The sequence below is a fragment of the Hypoxylon trugodes genome, assembly GCF_022578975.1.
Source record: "Hypoxylon trugodes strain CBS 135444 unplaced genomic scaffold F4822scaffold_1, whole genome shotgun sequence".
Taxonomy (NCBI): domain Eukaryota; kingdom Fungi; phylum Ascomycota; class Sordariomycetes; order Xylariales; family Hypoxylaceae; genus Hypoxylon; species Hypoxylon trugodes.
The window spans coordinates 108,709-136,226 of record NW_026250016.1 but is presented as its reverse complement, the minus strand read 5'-3'; the positions used below and the strand labels follow the sequence as shown (position 1 = coordinate 136,226).

General features: G+C 46.9%; 7 protein-coding genes across 7 annotated transcripts; 3 read left to right on the top strand and 4 right to left on the bottom strand.

Annotated features, from left to right (window-relative positions):
- Positions 1 to 2,964: 2,964 nt before the first annotated feature.
- Positions 2,965 to 5,107, bottom strand: F4822DRAFT_423601 (FAD/NAD(P)-binding domain-containing protein; the record flags this gene model as incomplete). Its single annotated transcript, XM_051460005.1, has 6 exons — positions 2,965 to 3,042; positions 3,100 to 4,327; positions 4,390 to 4,678; positions 4,750 to 4,780; positions 4,837 to 4,997; positions 5,074 to 5,107. The coding sequence occupies 6 exons, from the start codon at positions 5,105 to 5,107 to the stop codon at positions 2,965 to 2,967; spliced, it is 1,821 nt and encodes a 606-aa protein (XP_051318912.1).
- A 715-nt stretch (positions 5,108 to 5,822) lies between these two features.
- F4822DRAFT_1297 (uncharacterized protein) lies at positions 5,823 to 7,180 on the bottom strand. Its single transcript, XM_051452691.1, has one exon. The coding sequence runs from the start codon at positions 6,778 to 6,780 to the stop codon at positions 6,265 to 6,267; it is 516 nt and encodes a 171-aa protein (XP_051318911.1). The 5' UTR covers positions 6,781 to 7,180; the 3' UTR covers positions 5,823 to 6,264.
- Positions 7,181 to 8,070: 890 nt separating this feature from the next.
- On the bottom strand, positions 8,071 to 8,931 carry F4822DRAFT_435556 (uncharacterized protein; the record flags this gene model as incomplete). Its single annotated transcript, XM_051462213.1, has 2 exons — positions 8,071 to 8,690; positions 8,754 to 8,931. 2 exons carry the CDS (start codon positions 8,929 to 8,931, stop codon positions 8,071 to 8,073), a joined length of 798 nt encoding a protein of 265 aa, XP_051318910.1.
- A 2,337-nt stretch (positions 8,932 to 11,268) lies between these two features.
- F4822DRAFT_1171 (MFS general substrate transporter) lies at positions 11,269 to 13,709 on the top strand. The gene is made up of 2 exons (XM_051452554.1): positions 11,269 to 11,903; positions 11,983 to 13,709. Exons 1-2 carry the CDS (start codon positions 11,462 to 11,464, stop codon positions 13,365 to 13,367), a joined length of 1,827 nt encoding a protein of 608 aa, XP_051318909.1. The 5' UTR covers positions 11,269 to 11,461; the 3' UTR covers positions 13,368 to 13,709.
- F4822DRAFT_1175 (P-loop containing nucleoside triphosphate hydrolase protein) lies at positions 13,662 to 17,702 on the bottom strand. The gene is made up of 2 exons (XM_051452559.1): positions 17,193 to 17,702; positions 13,662 to 17,135 (listed from the first exon to the last, which is right to left on the bottom strand). Exons 1-2 carry the CDS (start codon positions 17,452 to 17,454, stop codon positions 13,957 to 13,959), a joined length of 3,441 nt encoding a protein of 1,146 aa, XP_051318908.1. The 5' UTR covers positions 17,455 to 17,702; the 3' UTR covers positions 13,662 to 13,956.
- A 209-nt stretch (positions 17,703 to 17,911) lies between these two features.
- F4822DRAFT_1128 (uncharacterized protein) lies at positions 17,912 to 21,219 on the top strand. The gene is made up of 2 exons (XM_051452483.1): positions 17,912 to 18,198; positions 18,258 to 21,219. The coding sequence occupies exons 1-2, from the start codon at positions 18,019 to 18,021 to the stop codon at positions 20,877 to 20,879; spliced, it is 2,802 nt and encodes a 933-aa protein (XP_051318907.1). The 5' UTR covers positions 17,912 to 18,018; the 3' UTR covers positions 20,880 to 21,219.
- Positions 21,220 to 24,199: 2,980 nt separating this feature from the next.
- On the top strand, positions 24,200 to 27,417 carry F4822DRAFT_423595 (uncharacterized protein; the record flags this gene model as incomplete). The annotated part of the gene is made up of 2 exons (XM_051460004.1): positions 24,200 to 24,898; positions 25,039 to 27,417. The coding sequence occupies 2 exons, from the start codon at positions 24,200 to 24,202 to the stop codon at positions 27,415 to 27,417; spliced, it is 3,078 nt and encodes a 1,025-aa protein (XP_051318906.1).
- Positions 27,418 to 27,518: the final 101 nt, after the last annotated feature.

Genomic DNA, 27,518 nt, shown 5'->3' with positions numbered 1-27,518 from the left:
CATGTAGCATCAAATGTAGTATCCAGAAGGCAGGTAGGTAAGGTATGGCCCCGCTCTATAAGCTGTAATAAGCTATATGGGGTATAGGTCGATAATGCGATAAATGTAATACCTATATGAAAATGGTAAGGCTGGGAAAACTTAACAATAATCAGAAAACGTTTGCAGCAATCGGTGACGGGGGAAAAGGAAGGGGGAAAAAGATACAAAATTGTGTGATACAATTAAGAGGAGGTACGGTACGCATGAATGGATGAATTGGATTGGGGGGGTTAGAAAAGGTGGAACCTGATGCGGTCAAGCAGACATCTAAGAGGACATGGAGGATGTAAGAATTAATGTAGGTGTATGTACGAAAATGTAGTGTAGTATGATGTGGTCGTCTGGGTCTTTGGTCTTTGTGAGCGAATATTTGGGAGGTATAATGGAGATGTTATTCGTTGGTCTAGCCCTCTTCTGTTATGTCGGTGAAGAGGAGGGGAGGGGGGCACAGGATGACTCTGATGACTTGCCTTGATGACCGAGGTGGCTGACAAGATACTGACAAGATACTACTATGTAATGGATTGATGATCGAAAATTGATTAACTGGACAGGACAGAAAGATAAAAAAGTGAAATATTTCTGCGTTACCTTTTTGACAACTTGATGCGATGTTGATGGAGTTTCCGGAGGATCGAACCAAGTTCACTTGTTGGCTTGAAGTCGCGCGGATGACGGTATGTAACTAATAAGACAACAAAGACGGGCACTAGCCGCAGATGATTTTCCTATGATGTATGATGTATTGATTTTTCCAAGGGCCCGAACCCCTGCTAATGCGGTTGACATATGTAAGACGAACTTGTACCCGTGGACCCTACCTAGACACCTAGACAAGTCTTGGTCCCGTATTAAAAATAATAATAAATAATGCTAATGAAACTAAAGTAGAAACGTCTCCTTCGCTAATGTCGACGGCGCAGTGATGGATGTTATATTAAGTACGTACGTATTTATAAGATTTCGTGTTTCGGTATGTGATGGACTTTGCTGAATCCCATCAAAACTCAGGAGCTCGGAAAAGAGGCTCATTACACCTTGCCGTATCGGAATATTATCCTCATCATGTACGTATGTACGTAAATGTACCTGAATTCGGCAGCTACATACACAGCCCTGAAAGTACCTAAGGTATTATGAAAAAAAGGTGCTGACAGCATTATTTTTTTTTATTTCCCAATATATCAGGTACATCCATCTATCCCCATATCTATGCGCCCCATTACCCCGGCACTTACACTACATACCTACATACATATTAGTACGTTCCCGTTCCACCCGGATCCATTCCAAATCAGGGAATTCATACTTGGAGGGGCTAACAATCACTGCTCAGAAAAATCCATCATGTGAGCGCTTGCAGCTAGATCCCACGTCACAGGCAAGCGAGTCGGGAGCCAGTAGATAGAAGTTGTTTTTCCAACAACATCCTTGTAATATATACTATATAATGCAATGCAGTACCTAGCGGTACCATAGCTGAATTGTATTTGGTATTACTGGAGCGATTTCAATACTTTGAGCGCCTACATAGTTCCTTGATTCTCGCAAGTACAACCACCTACACTCATAACAAGAGTTACGCATAATAACTAGGACAAGATGAAATGGAGCATTTCCGGTAATAACCCGGAAGACCAAGTCACACCGCATGGAGCAGTTATGTATGTGTGTATGAACTGGGACCCGCCATGCATCTTGATTTTTTCTTCTTCTTTTCTCCCTTGGTAGGAAATTTCATAAGCTTAGTCCAGAAGACCGACAAGGCAGCGAGACAACGAGGCGAAAGGCGAAAACGAATCTGACCAACCATGTCTTCCGATTCCGGCATTATAACACAGATTTGATTCACTCAAGGAACTAACTAGTTCCAGATCAAGACTTTTAGTAGATTTCTAGTACCCCTAGTGTCAGGTCCTTAGTAAGATGCTAGCAAACCTGGCTACGAGAAATGCCGCGCGTTTCCCGAAATTCCGGGTGGAAGGATACGTAGCTAAGTTACTAAGTCGCTAAGTCGTAAAGTTGGAAATAGAAACAAAAAATAAAATTTGAAAATAATTTGAATTGATCAACCTGTCTAGCCTTATGATGCGGTAAAGTAAGAGTTTATTTCGTTTCTTGGAATTCCGGCCAACTCCTAAACCGTCGAACCGTTCAACCTTAAATCGGACTTGACTCGCGTACCTGCACAACCTTCCGAATTAGGTAGTGGTGATGCGGAACTTCCGGCAGCTTGTGAGGCTTCGCAGATAACTATGTCGTCATCACCGGGAAGGGTTCAACGCTAATGTTTAGATCATATACAGTAACACGTGTGACAGCATAGTTTAATCAAATTAAACATCTCCAACTAGGAACATCTTTAATATTTAGTTCAAATGTTTAACATATGATCTTATTTTAAGATTCACCTAATTGACCCCTATTTTTATAGCTTTTTATTGTTACAAGTTCGAAACTATCGCCACAGTCACGAGAAAATAAAAACAGTTGATGATTACGTAGCTCCAAATTCAGAGGCGGGGAAAGAGAACCTCTAACCCTTAAGCAGATATAATATTGTACAGGGTTTATGAGACAAGACTAAAATGTTGCCTGCCAAGATTATTGATCACCATCTATTCCCGGGGGGGTTATCTGTACAGCCCCCAACATTAGGAACTTCTACAACAACCATTTGAAATTATGTTATATGCTAAGTACCAACGTACACAATATCTCCAGGTGAAGGATTTCGGTGACGAGAAACACGTAAAAGGGCAAGTATGATATTAAAGGACGAGGCAGTGCAATAACCTCCGTGATTGTTCAACTCTTCCAAGTTCCATATTGAACGATTCAGCTGTGGCTTGTTAAATCTATTCCAAATTCTGGGATCAGAGCCTTGGAGTTAATTTGACAGGTCATTTTAGATCAGACGACCTAGTTATTTTTGACCTGATTTCCATTTTCCTTGTACCTCGCTTCCGCTTGATGTTTGAACTCTTCGTAGTTTTCATACTGATAGATCGTTAGCACATATTCTCATCAGAAAATAGGAAATAATAGGGTACACACCACTTCTTGCATGGCCTTTCGAGCACCGGGCCAAATCTTCCGCCCACATCCCGGCACACCGTCGGGATTCGTTTCAAATAGACGCCAGGAATAACAGTTCATCGGTCCCTTAGCGAGCAAAGTCCATAGTTCCCGGTCGTTCCACCATAGCCCCCAACCACGTCCGGTGAACATATGGTCGATGTTGTCGTATAGGCCGGTCCCCGCCGCATCGTGGAGGAATCGGTAAAACGAGTGCGCGCGAAGGTAACCAGAACTCAAGGAACGTTCCTTTTCCCATTCACCACGCCACCAGTTCTGGTACGCGTCAACCTCCGCATTCATCTTATCCAAGGACGGGAGTAGCGCGGGCGAGCGATACCCATCGGTGCGCACGGGTTCACCCGCAGCCTTAGCAGTCTCAGCTGCCCAGATCTGAGAAACCGCCATCGAAGCAAGTTCTCGCACACTCCATACAGGTTCTTGGGGAGACATCCAGTTCATGAAAGCTATAGACGATGCCCAGCGTGGGGGGAATATCATCTGGAATAACCGAGGTAGATGAGGCTTTTGTGAGCCTTGATTCTCACCAGCAGTCTCATCCCCGCCGTCCATTTTGACAAGAGGCTCTTCTACCGCTTTTTTCAACGGCAACCCAGCAGCGCCGTCCATCTCCATCTCAGGCATAATGCTGAAGTCGAGTTTGTACCCTGTGCAAAAGATGACAACATCTACTTCAAGCTTCGTGCCATCTTCGAGGAGAACTTCTTTGTCGGCGGTAAAGCTCTTGAACCCTTTCACCGGAATGATCTCTTCCTCGTAGAGAGCTGGGATGAACTCCTCTTGAGCTCCGGGATGGACGTGCGCCATACTAGGATGAGGAAGCAAACGCCAGTCCTCTCGAAGCTTGCGTTCGGCATACTTGAGCTTCTCGTTCCGAGACATTCCCGGCAACTCAGGCCCAAAGCGAGCCGTATCGTTGATCATTTTATTGGTCATGATTTTGTTCGTCACCGGCCACATCAACCATGGTAGCTTGCTATCAAGACAGTACTTCAATCGCACCTCCGGCCACGAGTACTGCGCATCAAAAGGGATACCATTATCCGAAGTTCGCGACACCATTATCTTGCCACGTCTGTAACTTTGATACAGTTTAGCAGTATGGTTACGGAGTGCTAAGGAGATATCGCACGCCGTGTTGCCGATCCCCACGACCAAGACCTTCTTGCCTTTAAACGGTTCCGGGCTATTTCGACTGTCAATTGCCTTGTTCAAACGAAATGGAGCTTGATACCAAGGTTTACTCACTTTTTATATGCCTGCGAATGTATCACGACGCCCTTAAACTTGTCCCTGTTAGGCAATGAGGGCCATGATGGGGTGGTTTCCGCTCCTTGGCAGAAAACCACCTTATCAAAGGACAGAACTGCATCGCCATCCGGATTCGTGATGTGGACGTCCCATGCAGTATCGGCAGCATTTCGGGTCACTTTCCGAACTGTAGTATTGAAACGCACATGATCTTGCAAGTTGAAATGGGAGGCATAAGAGTTGAAGTATGCCGCTACTTGAGAGCTCGTGGGATACGGTAGGGATTCTGCGAAGTGTTAGGAAGAGACAGTCGATTTAACCCTGAATCGAGCCTGCATATCAAGACGAGTTTCTTACTTGTTGAAAGAGGATAATCACTGAAGCCCCACTAGACTTGGTAAGTTCCTCTATATCAAAGATAATGGATTTCGTTTGTTCACCTACCACGAACTTGCTAACGTTACACACGGTCTCTTTCAGAGCGGAAGTGTAGGTTGCATTCTCGCTGTATGACCACAGCCCACCAATTTTTTCTCGCCTTTCGAACGCGACGGCATCAAATCCCTCTTCTCTCAGAAACTTCAACGCCGTTAGTCCTGCCGGGCCTATTATCACGTTGAAGTTAGCTTATCCATGCCTTTAATGTACATCCTATGGCTAAGGACGTGGATGAGGTAATACCTAAGCCAACAACTGCGATCTTGATATTCTCCATATCCAGATACGGGGGTAAACACGCGACGGCGGGTAGGCGCACGTCTTTTATGTGTCGAGTTAACTTGTGATTTCAGGATCGATTACACTGCGTTATTTAAGCCTAGATAGAACAAACATGCTAGTCTAACGCTTATTATCGTCTTCAAACACCATAACCCAGCTGCCACTATGCATAGTTCTTTTGCTATTTTATAGGATCGCCCGGTAGCCCAGACACCCTCCACGATACACCCTTGCCTACATGAAAATGCCATTTCGGAATTCGGGACCATATCTTGAACTATAGTGCGAAGGATAACCAATGATGGTGTGTTACACCGCTTGAAAGCGTAAGATTCAAACTGGATATTACCAACAGCATATCAACTCTGAATATTGGGAATAAGTATGCGTGCGGCGAGAGTCCCGGTCCGCTAGAAAGCCATCCGGTTCGATGGTGAATTGCTAGTTACGTGTCGAGGTATAAGATACCGGGATCAGCACGTTCAAATGATGTTGGTTCTTGTTGTGCCGTTCAAATCTCCCGCCGGAATACCAAATCTTGACTAGTTCAATAGATTCGATATCCTATACTGATGTAAACAGCCAACCCTGGCTTAGTCAGGTATGCGTAATCCCGGGAAATTGACATGAAAGTTGAAATTAACTTGGAATTCATCTGATGATGTTCGCCTGGGGCAAGTGTGAAAGAGGCACGGCGATGGAGACGGGTCTTTATACCTGCATACCCAGGTACCCGTATCCCACTCTCAGACGCTTTCAAGCAATAACATAAGTAGAATGAACTCTTAAGTATGACAAATCACTCATTACATTGGATTAAACCATCAACTTTGGAAAGTCTAGCCCTATCGTTACACAATGAGTTCATGGTCGTATGCGGCACAGCCAGAAATGAAGCCCACCAAGGACAATCGTATCCGTGCGACAGTATAAATTAGTTCTAATGCATACTCCTAAAACTCTTTAGCACCGTCTAAAAACTCCTAAGTCCGCACTATATACACCCATGTCGTCATGCTTTGGAAGAATATTAATATGTGGCGTTGCCCATCGAAGCCGTCAGTCCTCCAATTCCCTTCCCAGCCCCGCATATCTCATAGCCATGGTGGGAACCCAAGAAAATCCGGCTTCCTCGCACATTAATCGTATCCTCTAGTCGTCGAGGTACCAGCAGTCGGGGCCCTGTTCGTTGAACTCGCGGGTGCCAAGCTCGCCGATGAATTGGCAAAGCTGGCCCTGGATGAAGTTCACACCGTGGCAGTACCAGTATCCATCATCCTGTCGGCTCTCGAGTCCATCGCGCTTGGCCTTCTCGTACGAGCCAGTGCAGGCATTGATACAGTCCGACAGGCTACCGGTCTCGGGATGGTCCAAAGTCTGCGTGGCGTTGGCGGGGGTGCAGGTGGTGTCGCATTTGACTAGACCCAGGTACGGGTTTCCGAAAGCCGGGGAATCAGCAGTGTAGGGTGGGCACTGGCAGAAGGAGCTGTAGTCAGGGTAACCGGTGGTTTGGTTGGGGTTGTCGCATGTGGTCGACGTTGCGCCGGGCGTGGTGGTAGCCGTTGGTGCGCTACCGTCGCGCTTGAGCACGGCACCTCCCGCAGCGGCGGCGGTGCTAGAGAGGGCGAGGAGCCCAATAAAGAACGAAGCGTTGGCGTTGGCGAGCATGATGATTTAACTGATTGAGATCGAGTTAATATGCAGTAGCGAATGTATAGGTAAGTTGGTATGTCAGCGTTGTATACTGTTGATGAATTGATAAAGTTATGATTTACCCGAGTGGGAATCTCATGTTTATATATTACGAGATGTTTCGTCGCATGCTTCTGTCTGGGGTACAGTAAGGCTTCACGGGTTTACCCACATGGTCTAAAAAAAGGATTGCATATCAAAATACTACCATGTCAGATCTCATTTAGATCGTCATTGGTCTCTCTAAACGATGAATTAAGCGTAAATCGGGTTATAGGCTACAGCTGGGTTCATCGCTTCAGCTCGATACTTGGCAATCACTCAGAAATTCACCGAGTTATGATTTTGGGCTACTCAGGGCACCGCAGATCACCCGGTTGGCCGGCAATGTTGACAGTGACAGTACGCCGTAAACTAGATACGTAAAGCCAAGAGATTAAACCATCATTCAAACATGCAGAATAGCTGCCAAGTTAAGCTATGCTGCTTCTTGTATAGGGTGTGATAGGCAATACGAACTTCTAGCAGTAAGCATTCAACTTTTCTTGGCTTCCATTGGAATGATCAATGAGCTTCTTTAGAGAGGACACGGAGAGGGTCGTTTTCCCCGAATGCGACTTGAAGCCCCTGTATCCCCTGTTTAAACTGCCGTTTTCTACCATAATAGTCAATTGAAACGTTGCGGCTGAGCCACAAGGTCACTTTCATACAGGGAAAGACTGGCGTGAGGATTTACTCTCTTTTACCTAATACAGGCAGGTAACTGAGCAGTTCGAATTGGACCGTGCCACATGTTTTGATTAAGGTCTTCGGTGAGAACGGCACGGTTAGATCCAAGCCTCACTACGGAGTAACTAACGAGGAGTTTTTCATCGTAAAGCGGACAAATTAAATATTTTACAGCCCTCCTCAAGCCACCAGCCCTATAATGAACGAGAGTCCACACCACTACCTAAGTACAAAAGGTATTTATGATGAATGCGTATACCTCACAATTTGCTTAGCCATCAATATTGGAATTTTGTTCAATCAATGAGAAAACATTGAAAATATTTATCAAGTACGGAACTACGCTGGTGTGCTTCAATGTAAAACCAGAAAGGTTCGGTGGAAATCACTCAAGCGACTGTTTCTATCCATTCTATTTGCCATCTGAGCTCTAATAAGCCTAAGTAGATATCTATCAAATTCTGCTAATGCGCACCTCGAAACCATGCCCTTGGCTCTATCGGAATTCTGTTCCTGATTAGGGCCTTGGATGAATATCTAGCGTAAGCGTCTAGGTTCGATATAATGTCCGTTACTCGACCCATTCCCATTGGTATTCTTATGGCCAGGGGTGATCGAGAGGTCGACATCTCGTGCACCGTCGAGCCATTGTTCCATCTTCTCGTATAGCTCAAGCCATACAATGTTAGCTAATCCGTACTCGGGACCCTGAATAGTTGGAAGGGAGAGGTCGACATCATGACCGAGCATGTGCTGTGCTGCACCAAGGTACTTGTATCCTTCTGGGTATCGATCCAAGGTTTCCTTAGTAAAGCTCGGCGACGTTTTGCCATCGACAGGGACAAGCTTATCCTTCTCGTATATCAGTTTGACGTACTTGATCTTCCAAGCGTCGGTGTCCGAATTTCGGAAGCAAAAGAAGTTGAAGCGACAATCGCAATCCACATCAAAGACGATTGGCTCAAGACCCATAGTATCATCTCCCCCGATTCTGAATCGCTGCGTGATAGTTGCCTTCATCTTGCCAACGGCTCGATTTCTCAGTGGATCCAATTCAACTAATGTACCGCATTCGCGATGCATTATGAAGTCTCCCTTTGCTTTCCCCTCCTTAGACATCTGGATGAAGCCATCGATGGTCTGGCGCCCACTCCAAGCTATTTGGTACGTATTAGTTTCGACAAGTTCTCAAAACGACCGTGGTAGGAGAATGTACTAACTCGTCCAGACATACGCGTCGTCGCAGAAGAGAGAACGGAAGTTCTTCCATTCGGACGAGTCTCGATATACAGGCCAGCCCTTGCACAACTCGGAAACGGCTAATCTGGCTAATGTATCCCCCTCGCTGCCGTTAACGTGAGAGTACACCTTAGCATGAGGATCATTCGGCGAAGTCATACTTGATAATATTTCTCTGTTAAGTATAGAGAAGATGGGTAGCTAATAGTAACCATGATGTCTCAAGGAAACAGAGCATATTTTATGTGGCTTCTGCTGTAGTACAAGTGAGTTGGAATCGATACGCCACTAGAGGTCGTGGTACATCGGCTACCTCGACGTCAAATATGATGTCTAGCTCGTCATCGCACACACACAATCAGCAACAAACCGACCCCTTAATATCTGCTCTAACCCGTCGAGGCGTCGCTGGCTGCCACTTCAGAGGTACTAGAATCAAACTCGAGGTGAAGTACAGACACGTATACGAAGCAGGTATGCGCCTCTGCACTTCGTCCCGTATTACAAACCAACGTCGTAAAAGCTCGACAATATCCCACAGTTCTCCATTTAAAGACTATTTCCGCGGGAGGCATCATATCCCATCCAAGCGGGAAACCGACCTGCGTGCTGTAATTTAAGCGCTCGTCCTATCATCATAGGCATCCGACAGAGATGCTTGCATATTTATCTAAGATCGGCTGTTAATCCGACGCGTCTATCGATCGAGAAGCCTTCCGCCGTGCTGTGTAACGGATGAATCGAAAAATGTCGGTGAGACTTCTCTGCGCGTTGCCGTCCGCTTAACGGGACGCATCGACACGGAGTGATCTAATCGGTTTGCCGAAGCGACCTCTGCCCTGTTTCGATTTCGGTAGACTGCCGTCTCCTTGGATTTGGATAATATCCTTTGTTGCCACCATACGCAATAATCAGGGGCGCTGAAGGTGTATCCGATTAAGAACAGTAGCTCATAGTGGGGTTTAGAGAGGACTATATTTTAGTCCCTCCCTGATGCATGATATCAAGCCCCGTTTATGCAGTCACTTGCATAGGGAGTGAGTAATTCGGCATCGTTGAATGTTCTCGGGTGGTAAGCAGCAGTGGTAGGAATAGAGGCGTTTGTTGGGGGTCATAAGGTAGTATAAATAAGTAAATCCAATAAATCCTCTTGCTTTTTGAATGCCCACTTGAATCTTCTGTATATGTATGTGATTTGTCATTAGATGGTTACATAAGGAATACATATCATATGTACGGGGAGGGAGGGTTGGAATAATCCTACATGCTTATTCATAATATGGTTATTCATACATAACGTTCTTTAATACATCACATCGGTCCTGCAATGCATAATCCTTTTCATAGATGCTAATGTAGGAATTCGGGAGCTAAAGAACGTTGTCAAAAGTTAAGATTATCAGATCAGATCATCTATACCTGTATGATATTAGGGTAGGAAGTACCTAGGTATCCACTCAGACTAGTACTTGGATGCCGGGACAAGGTCGCAGGAATGGTACCTTTAGTGGGGATACCCTTGTTCATTTGCTTCATCGGCCGACGCTAAGATTTGCCTAGGTACAGTAGGTAAGCAAATAACATTCAACTTTTCTCCGACTACGCAGCCGCATCTTCCTCTATGACGTGACTCTATACTTAGGTACTTCAATATTTTGAATATGGAAATTGTCAGCTACATTCAACACAATTAGATGTATATGTCAGCTACCTAGGTACACATGGCTTGCTTATTTAATTCTTCTCCTTTATCTTACATATTCCTTACGTGGGCAAGGAAAGGAAGAAAAAAAAGAATTCAACAATCATCACATTCCATACCAAAGTACTAATCTATAATCAGAATTAGTGATGTGAGTGAGACATCCATCCGTCCGCGCGCATATGACTTACATTACTTAGCTAATTGTAAGCTATACACACTGTACATACCTGTGTGTATCGCCGCGTCGGTGTTTAGAAAACTGACGAGGGTTACCTAGCACCTAAATAAGAAACTCCTTTGAGCCTCGCCTTTTGACCGATACAAGAAAAGCGCGAGATAGCCCGAAACATAATGGCGTTTTTTTAAGAGTGGCCCTCTCTCGGTTTCCGATATCTCCTCGCCGGAAATAGCTCCAGGACCCTGACTCGTGGTTCAGCTAGTCTCTCGACCCAAGATCAAAGCAGCAACTCCGAAGGTCCTTCGTTTCGACAGGGCTGACTTGATAGGTGCCACACCCCCTGCAAAGCTGACCTGTAGGAACCAACGGGCATAGCAAAAGCAATTGTAAAAAAAACCTGGTCACCTTATCGATCCACATCTTCTTTCTTAGTTCCCTTGCTGTCTTATTAATTCCTTAGAAATATTTTTGTGGTATCCCACATGGGATGGGAGGGTCAGATTTGCAGATTTGGTACCTCATTCTGGCATATGAAATGATGTGATATGAAAAACAAAAAGCGAGAGAGATCGGTCAATTTATTTCCTCGACACCGATATTAGAGAATTCTCTCCTTTCTTAAAAGTCGAGTCGGTTAAATGTGAACATCGCGGCTTAGACACACCTTCTCTTTCCGGGTTACTCTCCCTGCTCTCCACGCAAACCATCGAGCACGAGGTAGATATTGTTAGATACCCCTGGAACCACTCAGACAATCCAACCAAACAAGTTAGATCTGTAAACAGATCTATCTAGGTATCTACGACATGGCGGTTGACGATCAACCCCAAAACGTGCCTGGTGATGGCAAAATAAGTTCCAAGACATCTAGTGTTACAGATACCCATTTCACCAGCCAAGCAAGCTTATTCGAGGATCAATCGCCGTTAGATTCGCCAATAGTTGGCGCAAGCCCCCCGCGCTCCGGACTCGCCTCCGGTCAAGATCCTTCGTTGCTAATACAAAAACCTGGAGCACAATCCCCAATACCGGACGAGGCATGGACAAGTAGTGACGAAAAAGAAGGTGCCGGAAGATGTGATGAGGAAGGTGAAGGTGAAGACGGGTTCAACAATGGGGATAGGAGGGAAAAGACTCAAAGCCGAGACCTTGCCCGAACCGAAACCAATGTGTCCATCGCGGAGACGCTTTCCTTACCTCGGGAGATCTTGTTCGTAACGATAATATGCTTTGGGCAACTGTTTACACGTACGTTTCCTAGTCGTTCTTATAATCTCGTCGTTGCTCGATTCTAGCCTACCTTTGACTAACTCGTGGGTATCTAAAGAATCCGGACTCGGTCAAGTTGTCAGTATCAACCAGTCTATCGGCGAGAGCTTCGGCATCACGAACCCCGGCGAGTTAAGTTGGTTCGTCGCTGGTTATAGCTTGACAATAGGTACTTTCATATTGTTTTCTGGCAGGCTTGGCGACTTGTTCGGCCATAAGACCATGTTCCTAATCGGAATGTGTTGGTATTCGCTCTGGAGTACTATCTGCGGTCTCGCCATCTACTCTAACCATGTCCTCTTCATCTTCGCTCGTGTATTACAGGGAATTGGCCCCGCTATTGTCCTACCGAATGGTCTCGCGATTCTTGGCGTTACGTACGCCCCCGGTCGACGTAAGGAGATGGTATTCGCCCTATTCGGCGCGACAGCTCCGTCCGGCTCGGTTCTTGGTTCGACATTCGCTGCGCTTTTCAACCTCACGTGGTGGCCGTGGGCTTTCTGGGCTTTTGGAATCGTACTCGCAGGGACCGTGGTCGTGGGATACTATGCCATTCCGGCAGCCTCGAATAGGCATCATCATGAGAAACCCCAAGGCCTGAAGGAATGGATACAAGCACTCGATATTGTGGGGACGACTCTCGGTGTTGGTGGCTTAGTTCTAGTCAACTTCGCATGGAATCAGGCACCTATCGTGGGTTGGCCCGAGCCATACGTCTACGTGACGCTTATCATTGGAAGTCTTCTACTAGCCGCGTTTTTCGTATTCGAATTAAACTACGCGCAGCAACCCCTAATACCTTTTCACGCCCTTTCCTACGAAGTATCATTTGTCCTGGGCGCCGTAGCTTGTGGCTGGGCCTGTTTTGGCATATGGTTCTACTACACTTGGCAGTTCCAACTTGTCCTGAAGCACGCCCCTCCACTTCTGGCCACAGCGAGGATTTCACCGGTCGCAGTATCGGGGCTTTTCGCGGCCCTTTTCACCGGCTACATGTTACACCACCTTAAGCCACCCATCATTATGACAATGGCTCTGTCATTTTTCACAATAGGAATGATCCTTCTCGCCACTTGCCCGGTTGACCAAGTTTATTGGGGCCAATATTTTGTCTCGACAATTGTTATGCCTTGGGGTATGGATATGAGTTTCCCGGCGGCGACACTTATCCTCTCCAACGCTGTGCACCGAAAACACCAGGGTATCGGCGCAAGCTTAGTTAATACAGTAGTCAACTACAGCATCTCCCTCGGACTAGGTTTCGCCGGTACGGTCGAGACGCAAGTCAACAAAGGCGGAACCACCCAGGAAGATATTCTGAAGGGATATCGGGGCGCGTATTATATGGGCATTGGCCTGGCGGGGCTAGGTGTAGCCGTGTGTCTTGCCTTCGTCGCTAAGAGTAGGAAACACAAACGCATCAATACCGAAGAAGAGGGTTAATAGCTGGTTTTTTATACAAGCACTTCGTCCGTCAATTTGCCCTTTTAAAATTAATTAATCTCGTGGGTTGATATATGTCAACCACACCAAAACACTGGAGTACCTCGGTACTTATTACTCTTGATGAAGGGGGCATCTCTACTTATCGTAAATAGACAGGAGGGAATTTCTACGATACCAGCAATAACGAATGAACATCGGACGATCACCTTTTAGACGGATACCAACATATTTAATTTAATAGAAAGGTTACGGGAAGGGGAAAATGGAATGGACACGCTTAGTGGATGGGATTTCAAGTAATAGAAATTCACTTATGGTAATAATTCATGCTGCTAGATTCAGAAGTGCTCTGAAGGCTAGATGAGCAAAATGATCATTGTAGCTTCTAAAATTCGTTTCATCTACGATCCCATATGCATTTGATGTATGATGGATGATAGCCACCGTTGCAAATCCCCCACGTAAGCCAGCCCCCCCCTTCCGAAAATGTAACGCCGTGCGATGCTCTCAAGTGCCCCCCCCAATGTAATGCATTGAATGCAGGATGCAAAGCGAAGCTAAAAAGCATTAAGTATATATACATCTTTCAAGCAAAGCCGATATCTCCGGTCTGGGCTTGATTTTGATCAGTGTTACCCATGTTCTCCTCGGACTCCCCACCGGGACTCCCCGTACCATTGCTTATGGCGTTTTGCTCGCCGGCAATTGATGCGGCAATGGTATCCCACCCTTTACCTCCTGTTCGCAACACAAGGTATGGATTGATATCTGCCGTAAAGTATCGCTCTCGCCTCGTGCTAGCTCGTGAGTTACCTTCGAGAGCTGAGTAGGCGCTTCTCGTTGTTCGTATACGCTTCTTCCCAGGCTGACCGCCCTCACTCAATAGACTGCTACGGGAAAGTCTATTTTGCTGAAGTCGTTGATCATATGCCACGACGCTACGTATATAAGGAGCTATGTCGAGGGTAATCGTTCTCATAGTCCCGTCAAACACCGAAGGATCTAGATAACCTGCAGCCATAGTCTTCTCCGACACAGCGATAGGATCGAATGCCAAGCTATAGTCCAATCGAACAATTGCTGGCTCTATGGTAGAGGATCCGCTAAAATGACTCTCTAGCCTGGCAGTAGCCTCAATTTCATCTAGCGGTTTGAAAGCGTCTATGGCTTCGTCAATGGATTGGCCACTTCTAAACTGTTCCGTGCTAAGATCTTTGATTGCAGTAGATATATCGAAACGTGTTGTGTCGTATCGAACTAGAGGGGATACCTCAAGGAGTTGCCGACCAGCCGCGAAATCCTCCTTCGCCTTTGCTGGCAAATTGGGAATAGAAGGATCCATGGAAATTTGATTGGGCGTGGCTGAGGAATTGGCCAAGTCGATGTCCGCGTCGCTCATGAAACTGGCAAATGAATCAATTGAATCTAAGAGGCGAAGCCGATCGCTGGCAGAGTATTGTGCAGTAGCCATTTTTGCCTTGTAAGAAGAGTCATTGCTTGGAAGTGGTTCGTACGTATCGAGAGACCAGTTTTCGCAAAGTTGCTGATACAATTCCTCTTGAGATGAGCGAAACGACGAACCGTCGACAGCAGAGTCTCTACTGAGCCAACCCATACCTGTCTGGTATGTATCCTGGCTGACGACTCGGATAGTGTTGCCGTCTTCGTCAACATCTTTACCCTTAGGCCACCTAGGGTAAAACCAGTTAAATCCGCCCTGTATATCTCCAACTCCAATTTGGCACCAATAATTCAGTTCAGCGATGGAAGCACGAAGATCCTGGCCGCGTGAGTCGTATAGCGTGTCAATGGCGTGTCTTCGGAGAGCATGGCCCTCATTCGCAGCAATTGAAAGCAACAAGTCGACGGCGAGTTCCCTGGGTGGGCTGGAAAACCGGAAAATACCATGTAGATTCAGGTTCTGCAAAGGAACCAAAGCCTCTTCGTTGCAAGTCATAACGAAAGGACGTTTTGACTGGGAGATCATGGAAATGACTGTCGCCCAGAACTGCTTGTCTTCTTCATAGAGCACATCGACTTCTTCGAGTAGAATTAACGACTGCTTCTGAGCCTTGGTCGGTTTTTTCGGGTCCTTTGCGTTGGGCGGTTCTGTTGATTTCTTGGAAGGCTTTTCGGCAGTAGTTGGTGTCGGCTTGAAGAAAGCTGTCATCATACCTTGCTTGCCAGATTTGATATCTTGATTCACTTCATCCTCAGGTATCACACCATCTTGTGGCGCTTTCTCCTTGTTGTGATGTTGGACGAGATGATTCCGTGTCATATCCCCAACTTTCTCTAAGATGTCTTTGCCGTTCCTTCGCGACCCTGAGTTGATCTCGAAAACTTCAAAATCCATCTCTTTAGCGATAGCGTAGACAGCAGCGGTTTTGCCGCAGCCATGTGGGCCACTGAGAACAACAGCATTGGCAAAACGACGGCCTTCTCCGGAGGTTCGCCTGGAAGAAGATCGTACCACCGTCTTTTTCGCGCTGCCTTGATGGTTTCCTGATGACCAATCTCCTTCTACATCGGATAACTCGTCTAACTCATATCCTTCCTCATCGCTGGAAATGATAAACCCGTCCAACTTCTTCTTTCGCTTACTCTTGCCCTTTGCCGGGGCACTGCTTTTGGGTTTGGTTCCTGGGTCGACTGTTCCCGTGTCTACCGCTTGCACCTTGAGGTTTTCTAGCCAATCACGTAGTAACTCGGCTTCACGACCGTTCTGGAGTACACGTTCTGCAGATGAGGGCGCATATTTCTGTGTCCAAGCGCTCGTTTCGCACGTTGTTCTATCAAAAGCAGATAGGCCATTCGCGATAGAATTGAATGCATGCGTGATTGCTGGATGTGTTTTCGGTGTATTGCCGCTTTGACGAAGAGTCCTTAATTCACCAGAAATGCGCGCCTGAAGTTTCTTGCCACTTTCGAAGTATCTGCTAGGAATCCGTAAGATAGGAGGTGGAGGTTGAAATTCGTCATTGTCGTAAGCTTTCATTTCTTCGGTTAACTTATTCAAATTTAGCTGCAGAGCGGCATGGCGCAAGATAGATTCCGATTCGGCCACCCGAACTTGTTGTCCTTTCGCCCTACGCCTTCGTATGAGGTGTTCTGAGTGAGAACTTTCGTCTAGGCCAAGAGGGGCCGGTATATCGCCTCGCACATGAGCTGTCTCTTTCGATGGCCAGGCTGGGTGTTTGGCGCCGGGTACTCTTAAAATATTGGAATTTGCACCTAGAGCTGGGGGGTTGAACTTGGGGGTTATTGCTAGTCGAGGGGTTTTGGATGACCCAGGAGTTGAGCTAAAGAACACCTTCCTCTTAGGTGCCGATGCTTTCGGCTTCTCTTCAGCGACGGTGTCGGGCTTCGCTTTTCCTTGGAAGAATGGGTGCGTAGGCTTATTAGATGCTTGCCCTGTTACTACCGTCTCTTTTGCTGCGCAGTTTTTAGATTTCTTCTTCCCTTGTTTAGCCACCTCTCGCGCATCATTAAACCGTTCATCATTATCTCGACCTGAGGGCGGCGTATTCGGGAAAGCACAAGAGGTACCTTTCACTTGTGTGCTAGCAAGTATTTCATTGATCCGGTTGCCTATTCTTAACCGAGAAGCTTTATCCTGACCGTAACGCATTAAAGCAATGAAAGCTTTGGGTTTTCGACCGCGTCTCGTATTCTTGTTCTTAGTAGGTTGTAATTTTGGAGGGGAGCCAATCGTTCCGGTTGAGCGGTTGAGTTTCAATACTTTTTGTGGCTTGGAATCGGGAGCTGAGTTACTAGTAAGTGTTTTGTTCAATCCCAGCGCTATTGACTATAGTATCGTACCTTGAGGTGCTATATCTTGCGTGTCGTCTGCCTCACCGCGCTTCCTCTTGCGTCTATCTGACGGTGGACTAGGGTTGGCATCGTTGGTATCGTTATCGACGGAGTCGGGGCTGCATGAGGGATCTGGCGTGACAGGCGTTATGGTATTCGATGAGTTATCTTGTGAAGGGTGATTTACTGCGAAGAATGGGTGCAATTTCTTGCTGTTTATGTCGGTATTGTCACCATTGTCACCCATGATGACGGTGCTAATAGGCACCATCGATTATGGTAATAATGGCCGTAACATGTAGGGAGAAAAGTTAATTGGATAAGTAATGTTCGGTCATTATTCAAGAGGATGGTAGAGCGGATCCTAATCGTATGGGGTTTCGAAAAAAGATGTAAAAGCTAAATATTAAAAACCGAATATAATTTGAAAAAGCATATGAGTAAGGTTTGAAGATGCATGTGGTGGAGTGCTTCTTACTTCGCCATGAATGCACTGGATTGATAATTTGGGAAGTCGCGTATTAACTATCGCGTCTACTAACGCGACTTCATCATTAAGAGTGCTCAATTGATTTTCTAGTCCCACTGTAGGAATAAGGGAAGGTAGGATACCCCACTATGAAAAATACGTACCGTCTCTCATCTCCACTATATTATCCTATCTTACTGGTGGATCGGTGATTAAGTTGACCGATTAGCAACTTTTTTTTTTTTTTTTCTCCTCCAATCTCAGGTATCACCATCATCACCAATCCAGCCACTTTACTGCCAACCACCCGTGAATAAGTAGGGCTCCCCTTGTGGTAGAGCATTGCTACTATCTATTCACTTAACAATGGCTTCTCATTTTCAAATTCAGAAACCATATGTGTTAACCACGTTACCTCGACCTCTTGATCCTGCGACTGGTCGCTATGTTGTTAGTGAAGTTTACGGGTCTGCGCCTGGGTCGAGGAAGAGAAAGCGCCATGAATTAGCAGTAGGAATTGATGGAGAAGCTGTAAATATTTATAATGTAAGAATATGGCCAACTTCATACCTCATCCAAAGCCAACAGCTGCTCACCTACCATAGGTTTCTTCCACCAGACTCATAACTTCATACCCCGTTCCGCCGCAATCCTCCTTCTCATGCCCTATATTCTCGATTCGGCGCAAGGCGAAAGAAACCCAAGAGACCTCGAGACACACCTACGCGGCGACGAAGGAATCCAATGAATATAAAATTACCCTATTCAAAGACTATGTGGATGATTCTGGCAACACGCAATCTACCACCAAGTCAATATCCTTAGGGTTAGGTCAGTCGGTTGTATGCGCTACTCTAATCACCGCGCCTGCTGGTCAAAGCCTATCCAATGGCCAAACATCGATCGAAGAGCTTCTCGTTGTGCGCGAGAACGGTGACATTATTTGTCTCGATGCCGAGAATTTGAAGAGAAAATGGACATCGTCTTCTGCAGGCTTGCGACAGGATCTCCCTGGAGCTGCTAAAGCCAGTTTCAGAATCGACTTCTGTTATCCTGTACTATTGTCGGATGTTGTTCAGGGCATTTTCAAAGGCAGCGATGATTCTTTGGGGCTTTTCCCCGAAATCAAGCAAAATGTGAATACTGATGCCGAGGCTCTGGTGCTCATTTCAAGTTATAGTGCCGATGGAAGCCAGAATCGACATCTTCATATTGTAGCATCGCTACCACAATCACCCAGTTTGTCGAGCACTCACCGGCAAAGCATCGTCCAGCTTCACTCTGTACCGATTCCATCGTCTGGGGAAGCAAATCACAATGCCACAGCTTCTTATCGTCTTGATGTTAGAAGTGGAAGTTTACTGGAGCTACGAGGCCAGCTATTCAATATATATGACCTAACTACGAGCCTCCCAAAAATCACATCTTCGATGGAGCTAGATGGAACAACGTCTTTCCTACGTCTCAGCAAAACATCACTTCTATGTTCTACGTCTACTCATCTCAACATTTACAATCCAATCTATCGATCGCTTCAGAACTCCGTACCTGTCGAGCTCGATGGCCAAGCTGACTCTAACACTGGAGCCAACGCAACAAATTGCCTTCTTGCCGCTTATTTTTCCCGCTTAGAAGTCGCTGTTGCGATTGTCGATGCGAACCTAGTTGCTATCCAACTCGAAGCTCCCATCCTGCGGACCAAAAAGCGACGCGCCGAGGGCCTCCTAATTGACTCCATTGGACGTGGTGTACAACCTGCCAAAAGAGTCTCAGCTCCAAGTTCCAACAAAGACCCAGAAAGCTCCGTATTTTCCAATTATCTTCCAGGCTCCATCCGAGGCGATTATTGGCAATCATGGACTGCAGACGAAGCCAAAGCCAATGCTCTTCTCGATGCAAATGATATGCACGGATTGGAGACGCTGCTGGCTCAGAAGTTCGGCATCCAGGTTCAAGTTACTGCTCAGGCAACTAACGGTGCAGATGGCGAAGAACCAGATCCGCCCAAAGTCAATTCTACCTGGAAGTGGCCAAAATCTAGAGCAGGGTACCCTCCAGCCGACAGAAGGTGGATTCTATACTCTATTGGTCGAGCCTTTCAATGGAACAATGTGTTCCCAGATGATCCTACCATACCTCGACTTATTTGCCAACTGCCGCAGAGCGATATTGTTAACTATCTGGTCGACGCTGGTCACTTGACTCTGTCTAACGTGAAATCTGCTTTCCGAGGGCAACTAAAAGAGACTGAAAAGACGGAATCATTTCTTTCGGAACAAATTGTACTTCAACTTGCTGATATCGATCCTTCTCTGGAACTTCTTGTTGCTTATATTTCTGCGACCAACCTTGGAACGATAGAACTGCTCATTGCCGTGAGGACTATTATGAGAAGTCTAGAATTGGTTCAGGATCCCAAAAAACCACCTCCCAAATTATTAACCAATGGCTCCACTGAAGAATTGGCTGTTGATGGAGAAGCAGAAGCTGAATTGCAAAACATCGGTATGGAACTAGATGACCTCGAAGATGAGATTCAAAAGACCGTGTCTTATTTAAATGAAGACGCGGGTATTCGCGGGAGTGGATTGAGTGTGGCTTTTGCCAAACTCGGCAATTGCCCTAGCATTTCAATGATTAAATCACTACGAGCTACGTTTAAGCCAGAAGAGATTTTGTCGCTAATCTACCTTCTTCGCGTCGAGCTAGTCAGGGGAGCATGGACGTCCCGCTACCTAGATCTAACCGATTTCGAGAAAGATTCCGCGCTCGATGCCCCTCCTGATGGCATCATCAAGCTTCTTGCAGATCTACTAGGACGCTGCGTGGACTCTATTGGTCCCGGCGGCTGGCTTCTTAATGATGCCGTACTAGCTGGTGATGAGACAGGAGATTTCGTCGCTTCGCTTAAGCTGGAAGTCAGTGCAGCTTTGGAAGGGTTGGAAGACGCCGTTTATCTTCGTAACATTGTCGGCGAGGCAGTGAAATACTGCGAGTCGTTCAAAAAGAATACGGCCGAAAGTATGGTGGACAAGATGAAGCCCATCCCATTGCAAGTGAAGGAGCCTGGTGCTCAGGCATTACCTCTTGGACTCAAGGCGAAGGATCACATATCGGCTCAAAAAATAGTGTCGGGTGGTGAGATCGTGGACAGATCACAGAGAGAAACTGGTCACCTTAAAAGCCAGCAGATAGGCCACTATTCATTAGAGAGGATCGCGATATAAGACGTCTCCAAAGAGCCGCTATTAGAAGCCTAGCAAATTTATGTAATTACAGTCGATACATCGTGAGTCGAGAAAGAAGGACAATTTTGGAATTCGCCTGTTGCCTTTCGTCGCATATCAGAGGCATTGGCAAGTTTAGGACTAATTGGTTTCATCATCACTTATTTCCGGCACGTAACTTATCACTTAGACCATACAGCCACCAATGTCATGAAACCAATCTAGCGAGTTACGTGCGATGCGCTGAGACTCAATAATACACCGAGCTCAGGTTCTCAACGATAATTGCAACTAGATGCGGGCGTATGTCTGCATCCGTTGTTGAGAGTTAGGTCATGTTTTAAAACCGAACCAGTTGCCCTGGTCATACGGACTCGTGCGTCGAGGTGATTGTTATTAGACATTTGTGTTACTCAAGTTACAACCTCGAGTATGATTTTTAAGACTGTTCGCTCAGCCGCATATGTCTTACCCGTCTAATCGCTCGGTTCGGCTCTTACTCAGGTTTTCGGAGCGGAATTAGTTTGCACTCTTCTATCTCATTCGCATGTTTCGGGATGGTCTGATGTATGTCCTATCAAACAAAGCTGGTTGTGATCTAGCGACACCAGCGCATCTACCCGCAAGCTGACAAGTAGGGAGCCGCGTTTCCACGACATTCATTATCTTATGCGGCTGAATGCTTGGGCGTATGTCCTATATCCTCCTTTTCCTTCCTTTCTCGTTGTTTTGCTCTATCATTTCTACCCGAAGGAATGATTTTATTAACCTAGGTACACATCAAACATACAGGCGAATACGATATTGGCCAAGCCACTACCAGATTTGGACTGGTTGCGAAGGAGCCAGTGAACTACCAGCCTTAGATTCTCGGGCTTCATTGGTATCCATCCTGCCATCTTAGCTAGAGCCAGTCGAAAACGCCACATGCAGGACTAAAGCACAGCATCGGTCAATTCATTCAGCATGGTGAGTCTTCTAGGGCGGAGAAACAAATGGTAGTTAATTCGAAACAACTCGCACCACTATAGCCGGGCAACGGACACCTCAGCAATATGTATGGGCCTCACCGATGTTTGATATACTACGTTTCTCTAAAGGAACATTGTGCGCGATTGACACGGCGAGACACCGTCTTCGGTACTGTCTGCATACGATCGGATGCCAAGTGATAAGGGTACTGTAGATCATACTGAGAGCCTCGCCTCATTCCTATCCCAGTTTGCCTCGTTTTCGCCGCTATGCTACAAGTGCTTAGGTAGGGCTGAGAGGTATTCCAGGTTTGGCTATATTGCGAGGTGCAAATTTGGGTACTAACTAATCTTTGACAGAAGAAGAAAGTCATTGGAAAATAAAATGACCATGATGCGAAGTCCTCAGCGCTAGTCATTGGTGAATAGAAAAGTGAAGATTTTGTTGTCACCAGCAAAATGCATTTCTTTTTGGCCCCATACAGTTCGCAAATCGAAAATGGCCAATCAAGACTGCAGTTTAACACCAGAGGCACCTCCTAAACATAAGTGAAGGGCCTGAAGGATATGGTGAAAACGTACTCAGCCAGTACCTAATACCTGGGTAGACCTGTTGTATAACACCACCACAGCATTCGCCCAAAATACCCCCTTCCTCATTTCAGGCGTCTCGGGCGCATACACCCATTGTCACAAATAAGCGACACTTTTACCTAGCCCCCTCAAGACGTATCTGTTCAGATAATTTAGGCGAAGACTAGGCTACATACTTACATACGGACGCAGGGACTGGACCCCGCAGGCGAAGAATGAGAATGGGAATGCCATTTGCTAACAGAATATGGAGAAGAAGCCCTATCGAAGAAAATCCCATGCAGTCATGCACACCTTTTTACTGGGGACTGGATATGCATGTCAGAATATGAATAAGTGGGCGCAGCGAACCTCGTAGAAACCAAGGAGTCAAACATCCAGACATCTTGCATCAGCAGACCAGTTGAGGCGACAACACGATAATAGATGGCCCATTTGCCGTCCATCCGTCTTTCCCATCCATAACCGTGTCCGGCCGCAACGGTCTTGGGGTGTAGGTACTTGGTGGAGCCTTGAAAAGAATCAAAAGCATCGCCCTGGGTCATAATCCCGGCTCACAAAGCTTTACTGTATCTAGGGCTACTACTGGGGACTAGGGATTAGGGACAAGGGACTGGGAAGAACCCTTGGAACGCCTCCGACCAGGATGACGAGGAACATCATAGACTATGATTGGTTAGCCCTGCCACCATCTGATCCATATAATGAATTATGATGAAATGTTTGGCCAATTTGGATCGAACACTACGTCACAACCTAATCGGCCACCTTCGTCGTCTCTTTTTTTCGGTACCTTAATCATCTCCGGGGAACTTCGTTGTAGGCCATCACCGGCTTGTACCTGGATCATCTTACCAGCTTACCATGCTCAATATTGAGATAAGCAGGGCGTTTCCTCGACTCCTTCTAGGCAATCTCCTGTTCATCAAATGTAACTTGAAAAAAAAAAAAAATATAGTGCACAGATATGACTGTTCGATAGTTTATGTAACCTTAGGCACTCATAAGCGTAGTCAGATACATAGGTAGGTACAGTAACGGTAGTACAATACTAATCACGGCCTATCTAGGGTTTTATTATTATTATTATTATCATTTTTGGTCGTCGATGACGATAATACGTAGCAATCATCTGAAGCCTGAAATAGCAAACTCGGACCAGGTACAATATCCAGCCATAGATATCTCAAACACAGACTTTTACTTCTATGTAATGTTAGACAGCATAGGTCTATATCTGGTATTTCTTGTTTTCTAGCTGTTTATCCGTCTACTTTTCTGCCTGGTAGCACCAACAAACACCAAACACATATACAGATACAATCCTCGACTTACATACACATACGAGCCTCCTCGGCTTCAAAATCCTGAACTAGTTCAAAACCGAATAGCCAAGCTTGATCCCGAGAGACCCCTGTATTTCTATAAACACTAGCTTAGCCTAGGTACTTACATAGGCGAACCGCGCCATCATCAGCAGCGATACATCCCACCTCACTTTACTCATTCCCTGCTTTTCTTCCCCAAATATTTCCCCCACGTAACTTACTACGAACGCACATCATCTTGTTTTCCGAGACATGCACATGTAGGGCATAACTAGCAACCCTACCTGAATACCTAAGTCAGTTTACGACAGCCCAAGTTCCAGAACAGCGTCGAAGAGCAGCGACAAGGTCGAAATTCGAGCCAAGGGGGCTCCGATCCCACTTTCATACAGTCTAGGTTCTACCTACCAGGCGTGCACGATTTACAATGGCAGCCAACTACCCCAACAATAACGTACCACCAGTCTCTGGTGCCGCCGTTGCCCCCGCCCGTGTTTGGCCCGCCGATATCGAACAAGTTGATGCATTTGCGCGGAAGCTATACAAACGGGCACGAACGGCAGGCTCCGAGCTTGACGAAGTTGCGACGGCAGTGCGGAGTCTGCATACAGTATTGAAGCACCTAAAATTCGAAGCGGAAGACCCCGAATCGCTGTTGGGCGCGGATGATGGGAGCGGATCCGTATATGCACGACAATTAACTCCTATCCTCGAAGACTCCGAGTTCGCGCTCAAGCAGCTAGATACTATATTGGAAAAGTACAGTGGCGAAAGTGGAGCTGGGACGCAGATGGACGGTGAGAAAGGTTGGACATTGTTGGAGAGTCGGGAGCGAGAAATGGTCGATTTGATACGGTCGAAATTGGTAAACCAGAAGCTCAATATTGACATATTCCTCGACACAATTCAGCTGCATAATCCTTCTAAATCGCGCCGGATAGTCGACACGAACAGTGCCGACCTCGAATCCATCAAGGACAAAGTGGATGCTATCGCGTCGCGCATATGCCAACGGAAAAGTTCCAATTTGGCGGATGGGAATAACGACGAAGAAGAACGGTGGAAGAATTTTAGGGACGAATTGGAAAAGGCTGGATTCTCCCGCGAGGTGGTGCGTAAGAATCAGGTTAGTTCTACCCAAGTTCAGGTTCGAGCCCAACTCTCCCCCCCTTTTCGAATATTTTTTTCATTTTCCTAATTTCCTACTTGCTCCAATTCAATCTAATTCGACCTATTATCATGGTGTTGACATGTGATCTGCATTAGGACGTCATACGAGCATACATCCGCCAGTTAGACGAACAACTCAGCGCCTATGGCGGCAGCACACCTTCAGTGCGGGGGCTACTCGAGCATTATCGCCCTCGCCGCGATGATGGGCTTCAGATTACTCCGTACCCAACCTACCCAACTGATCCTGCAGTCGGTGAATTAAGCCCAGAGGAGCTGCAGTCCGAAATTGATGAGGAGAAGTTGTTTCCGTCGATGAGGATGAGGCGGCTTGAGGAAGAAGACGAAGAAGATAATAATCATCAAACAGCCGTAGCACAACCACCACCACCACCATTGTCAAATTCATCACAGCCGCTCAGTATGCCGGATCATCCATCAAATCTTTCTTATGACCGTCGTCTATCAAACGGCGGCGCTGACGATGCATCCATGGCACTGATGTCGACGAGGGAGCTTATGGCTCTAGACAAACGCTCCGCCGAGTTAGCTGTGACGGCAGGAAATAAAATGCACCCTCAGCCACCACCAGCTGAATTATTACCGGGTCCCAATTACCACACATCTAATTCCCCCACGCCTCACTCTTTACCCCCATCAGCCTCGCATCCCGCGCTCCCCTCTTCATCGTTACCAGCAATTGGCGTCAACAACGCCACCTCAGGCGAACAATCTTCTGCTCACCCACGTTATGTCCCACCTCTACCTTTACCTCGCAATCACAGTCCGCCTGTAGTGAATCCGGCGTCTTCATCGGCTCCTGTTATAAGTCAGCAACGGGAACAATCACTCGCCTTAGTGCAGCAACAGCAATCGAGGTGTGCACGCCTAGCGCCCGACAGTAAAGGCCGCGATATCCCACTTGAGGCTAAGTGGACTCGGATTCCGCGACATCTCGTCTCACCCGAGGCCCTTGCTGGCGCTGGTGTACGATATGAAGCACGACCGGATTTCGTCGCAGTATTGGGTGAGCTATCGCGTAACGAGGTAGCTAAGCTTGCTCAAAAGACTGCTGAGGTTAGGAATGCGAGACGTCGACGGAGTAGTACCGTTCCAAACAGTGCCGGTGGTGTCGGCACTGCGGCTGTACCAAATGGGAATGCGAATGGTGTGAGGAAAGATAGGAGAGCCGAGGATAAGTATTATCCTGATAAATACCGCAACTGGAATGTGATTGAAGAGGAAGAACGTCGGAGGCAACGACCCAAGGCTAGCGGTAGGAATCATCGTTACTCTGATGACGATGATTCCTCTTCCGATGATAGTCGTGGCGTGACTTATGTGGTTAACAACAATCGTCAACGACGCAGGGCGAGTACCGCTAGTTCCGCAAGTCACCTTTACGATTCGAGCGACGATAGCAGAACATCGGATGCTGAAACCGATACCGACCGAGATTTAGATGCATCTTCGTCATACTCACAGTCTTACCCACGATCCGGTTCACACCTAGATGATTACCACAAATCCCGATCGCATTCTCTCCGCCGCAGCTCCACCACACCTACCACATCATCTAAGCGCGACGACAAAGCGTACGCAAGAGTTAGGAGTAGGAACGACAGCGACGCTACAGATGGGGCTAATGGTCACGAGAAAGATAGCAGCAACGAGAAAGGTACCAAGACATACCCATTTATCGTGCCGGCGCCCGCTGCGAGCGAGAAGGACAAAGACAAAGATGGCGCCAGCACTAGCCCCGCAGCCACCATAAAACCGAAGCCCATCCTCAAGAACAAGAAAGACGATCCTCACGTCCGCATCGACCCTACCCCACAGATCATCGACGAGAGCTCAAGCTCGCTGCCTCGAACTTTACCTTCATATCGACGGAGCGAACGTGAACGAGAGCGTCGAGACAGGGAAAAGGATAAGGACCGAGAACGAGATCGGGACAGGGAACGGAATAGAGATAAGGATAGGGACAGAGAGAAGGATCGCGATCGTGATCGGGATCGGGAGAAGAGATACCGCTCAGACCGTTACCAAGACAAAGAACGAGACCGGGATAGAGAGCGTCACCCCGACCGCGAACGCGACCGAGATAGGGAACGAAGCGATCGATACCGAGGTGACAAATACTACTCTCACCGCGACTCCCATCGCGACCGTGATCGCGACCGCAGTGAAGACGGCGTCAGAGAAACGGAGTATCCGCACCGACACCGTCATCGGAGCCACAGCCACAGCCGACGATACCATGGTAACGGCGGTGGAAGCTCATCAAACACCGGTGCAAGACGATCGGATCGAGACCGCGAGTATTACGATGACCACTACATCAACAGCAATAATAGTCGGGTAAGGGACGATCGCACGTCAAGGAGAAAGGCTCAACATGAGACCATCCGGGCTGTTGGTCTTGGTGGGGCTGCAGCTGCTATGTTGAGTATGTTGAGTGAGGCGGCACTATAGGGTGAGGGATGTCTACTTAGGTATGGCTGGAAATGTAGTCGGTCGGCGTGAAGGCTGAAGGAGGGAGTAACTTAAGTACAATGATACCGACATAACTCTTA

Coding starts and splice junctions, on each gene's coding strand:
- F4822DRAFT_1297 (XM_051452691.1), bottom strand. CDS start 6,780: ATGCTCGCCAACGCCAACGCTTCGTTCTTTATTGGGCTCCTCGCCCTC.
- F4822DRAFT_1171 (XM_051452554.1), top strand. CDS start 11,462: ATGGCGGTTGACGATCAACCCCAAAACGTGCCTGGTGATGGCAAAATA. Junction 11,904..11,982: donor CTTTGGGCAACTGTTTACAC/GTACGTTTCCTA, acceptor GGGTATCTAAAG/AATCCGGACTCGGTCAAGTT.
- F4822DRAFT_1175 (XM_051452559.1), bottom strand. CDS start 17,454: ATGGTGCCTATTAGCACCGTCATCATGGGTGACAATGGTGACAATACC. Junction 17,136..17,192: donor GCAAGATATAGCACCTCAAG/GTACGATACTAT, acceptor CTAGTAACTCAG/CTCCCGATTCCAAGCCACAA.
- F4822DRAFT_1128 (XM_051452483.1), top strand. CDS start 18,019: ATGGCTTCTCATTTTCAAATTCAGAAACCATATGTGTTAACCACGTTA. Junction 18,199..18,257: donor AAGCTGTAAATATTTATAAT/GTAAGAATATGG, acceptor CACCTACCATAG/GTTTCTTCCACCAGACTCAT.